The sequence below is a fragment of the Nanorana parkeri genome, unplaced genomic scaffold, assembly GCF_000935625.1.
Source record: "Nanorana parkeri isolate BGI_ZX_2015 unplaced genomic scaffold, ASM93562v1 scaffold86, whole genome shotgun sequence".
NCBI lineage: Eukaryota > Metazoa > Chordata > Amphibia > Anura > Dicroglossidae > Nanorana > Nanorana parkeri.
Window position 1 is genome coordinate 428,838 of NW_017306354.1, and position 3,413 is coordinate 432,250.

Here is a 3,413-nt window from a genome sequence, read left to right on the forward strand (position 1 = left end):
TCTGCCCCCAGCATTGGGAATGTTCCTGTAGTTCATGCTGTATGATCTCTCAGTGACACTTGTGATTAGCGGTCAGTCCTCCCGCCCTCCATCACTATCATACGCGTCCCGATGGAAGGTGATCTTTGGCGCAGTGAATGATGCGCCTCACCGATCAATATCTCATTTTGTTTTTCCAAACACATATAAGAGAAGATGAGAATGTTACACGCATGCAGATCCCCCTCAGCAGGCGTATGAGGACACGTATGTATGTATGTATGCATGTGTGCGTGTGTGTATGTATGTATGTATGTGTGCGTGTATGTATGCATGCGTGTGTGTGTATGTATGTGTGTGTGTGTGTGTGTGTGTATGTATGTATGTATGTGTGTGTGTGTGTATGTGTGTGTGTGTGTGTGTGTGTAGTGTGTGTGTGTGTGTGTGTGTGTGTGTGTGTGTGTGTATGTGTGTGTGTGTGTGTGTGTATGTATGTATGTGTGTATGTATGTAGGGGTCGCCTAATCACTGCATTAGATTCAATGTGTCCCCTGATAGCGCGCGCACTTCCTGCCATCCAGATAAACATATGTGTGCGTGGATTAGCTGCATGCCATGCGATGGTTCCTATAGGCTCCTCGCCGCTCGCACGTACGGCTGTGAAATGCATTTGATGGTGTCAGCAGTTCCGCGGCGCTCGGCGTCAACACATCACCGAGTGACACCGAGCGACACGGGAGCAGCTTGGTTAACCCACCGCGTGCCGAGCACCGTCGTTACCACTTCCCGGCACAAGCAGCCGTGCGCAGCATCCATCCCGGGGAACCCGTCCACCTCTGACACAGCGCTCTACATCCTGCACCCCCCTCCCCCCCCCCCCCCCGGTCCTAATATAAACCGCGGGCCAAATAGTTACTTCTATCCACCTCTGTAGCAGGGAATTGATGCAGTGCCATTTATCAGCTTCCCTGCGAGCGCAGCAGAGGACGCATCGTCGTGGCATGTGATTCAGTCTCTCTTCATCATTCTCACATGATGGGATGAGTCAATCTTTTCATAGGTACCAGAGAGACGGGGGTGCAGGGAGGGTAGCAGGGATGCAGGGAGGGTAGCAGGGATGCAGGGAGGGTAGCAGGAATGCTGGGAGGGATGCAGGAAGGGTACCAGGGATGTAGGCAGGAAACCAGAGATGCAGGAAGGGTACAAGGGATGCAGGGAGAGTCCCATGGATGCAGGGAGGGTACAAGGGATGCAGGGAGAGTCCCATGGATGCAGGGAGGGTACAAGGGATGCAGGGAGGGTACCAGGGATGCAGGGAGGGTACAAGGGATGCAGGGAGGGTACCAGGGATGCAGGGAGGGTACAAGGGATGCAGGGAGGGTACCAGGGATGCAGGGAGGGTACCAGGAATGTAGGCAGGAAATCAGGGATGCAGGGAGGTTATCGCGTTTTTGATGCGTTCCAGGCCGGTTTTGGTTAAAAAAAATGTTTTTTTTTTTTTAAGTTTAACATGGGCTTTCAGGCACTTGCATGCGTTTTTGATGCGTTCCAGAGCAGATCCAGAGCAGGTAAAATAGGGCCTGCTGCAGTTTTTTTAACTGCTCTGGACCTGCTCTGGATCTGCTCTGGACCTGCTCTGGATCTGGTCTGGATCTGCTCTGGATCTGCTCTGGATCTGCTCTGGATCTGCTCTGGATCTGGTCTGGACCTGCTCTGGATCTGCTCTGGATCTGCTCTGGACCTGCTCTGGATCTGCACGCTGCGATGTGAACTGGAGCTCAAAATACCATTGGAATAGATTGGACGCAGTTTTGATCCGGTCTGCATTGGATCTGTTTCCGCGCTTGGTGTGAACAAGGCCTGACACACCTGATGTCACTTTGTTACATATGTACAATCCAGTGAACATGACACATATTGCGCAATATCAAACAATGAATGAATAGATCTGTGTAGGGCGCCCACCCACAGAGGGGGGCATGGGTCACCACACCAAAGAAATCCCTTTTTTGGTTAACACGCCACTTGATGACAATTTTCTTTTGCACAGTTTTCAAACAGCTTTGCTCTGGTCACATTGCTACATGTAACATACATGGGTCATATGGGCAAGGGGAAGGCTTGGGTCACCACCACTATTGGGGCCAAAGGGGTAACTATGATAGTGTTACCTTTATGGGCAAGGGGAAGGCTCGGGTCACCACTATAGGGGCCGAAGGGGTAACTATGATAGTGTTACCTTTATGGGCAAGGGGAAGGCTCGGGTCACTACTATAGGGGCCAAAGGGGTAACTATGATAGTGTTACTTATATGGGCAAGGGGAAGGCTCGGGTCACTACTATAGGGGCCAAAGGGGTAACTATGATAGTGTTACTTATATGGGCAAGGGGAAGGCTCGGGTCACCACTATGGGGGTCAAAGGGGTAACTATGATAGTGTTACCTTTATGGGCAAGGGGAAGGCTCGGGTCACCACTATGGGGGTCAAAGGGGTAACTATGATAGTGTTACCTTTATGGGCAAGGGGAAGGCTCGGGTCACCACTATAGGGCCCAAAGGGGTATCTATGATAGTGTTACCTTTATTGGCAAGGAGAAGGCTCGGGTCACCACTGTAGGGCCGAAGGGGTATCTATGATAGTGTCACCTTTATGGACAAGGGGAAAGCTTGGGTCACCACCACTATGGGGGTGAAAGGGGTAACTATGATGGTGTTACCTTTTCTTACTATTTGGACCAGGTAGGTGCTGATTGGTGCAAATATTGCAATGCCAAATAATGAACCGGTGAGCCCCTCCAAATGGCCGAGGCGCTGGCAAGACATGACTCAGGGCACAAGGGGCGAAACTTGAACGATGCCGCCAGTGCATTTCATACCCATGGCGAGCACAGAGGCAGCGGCGCTGCTCGGCTTCTGAGGTCAGGGGTTGTGTAAACACTTAATGCAGCGTGTTCTTATCCAATCCTGCAACCGAGCAACTGAGCAAACATTCAACCAAACGGTTACTGAAACCAAAATCAATGCTTTTCATAACGTCAGGACAAGCACGCCGCAAGGGTCACGACACCGGGTGGCGGCGCTTAGCGCTTGCCGGTGCAAATGCAATCAACACTCCGCAGCATCACAGACAGCCGTGGTCCGGGATCTTTCTAACATTAGAGCATTCAGCAGCATGTCAACAGAGAGAGAGAGAAGGAAAGAAAAAAAAGAAAGACTAGAAGAAAAAGAAAAACACAGGCATAGCGCCCCCTACCTGAGGACCGCTGTATCCCCTTGCCGAACCGTGATGTTGTCGGTGCTCCGGTTTAAATCCACACTGCGTACAGGCAGCCCTGTAGGAAGAAGGCAGAGTAGACTTAGCAGCAACAGCGGCAATTGATTCCTCTCTGATTGCAACCTCCAAAACATGATCACCAACTTTCACAAAGTATTTT

General features: G+C 51.0%; 1 protein-coding gene across 1 annotated transcript in view; it reads right to left on the reverse strand.

Annotated features, from left to right (window-relative positions):
- LOC108783735 (limbic system-associated membrane protein-like) overlaps positions 1-3,407 on the reverse strand; it is a 371,908-nt gene extending 368,501 nt beyond the window's left edge. Inside the window, exon 1 of the mRNA XM_018552379.1 lies at positions 3,233-3,407. Within this exon, the coding sequence (XP_018407881.1) occupies positions 3,233-3,387 (155 nt within the window). The 5' untranslated portion in view covers positions 3,388-3,407. The remainder of the gene's footprint in view (positions 1-3,232) is intronic.
- Positions 3,408-3,413: the final 6 nt, after the last annotated feature.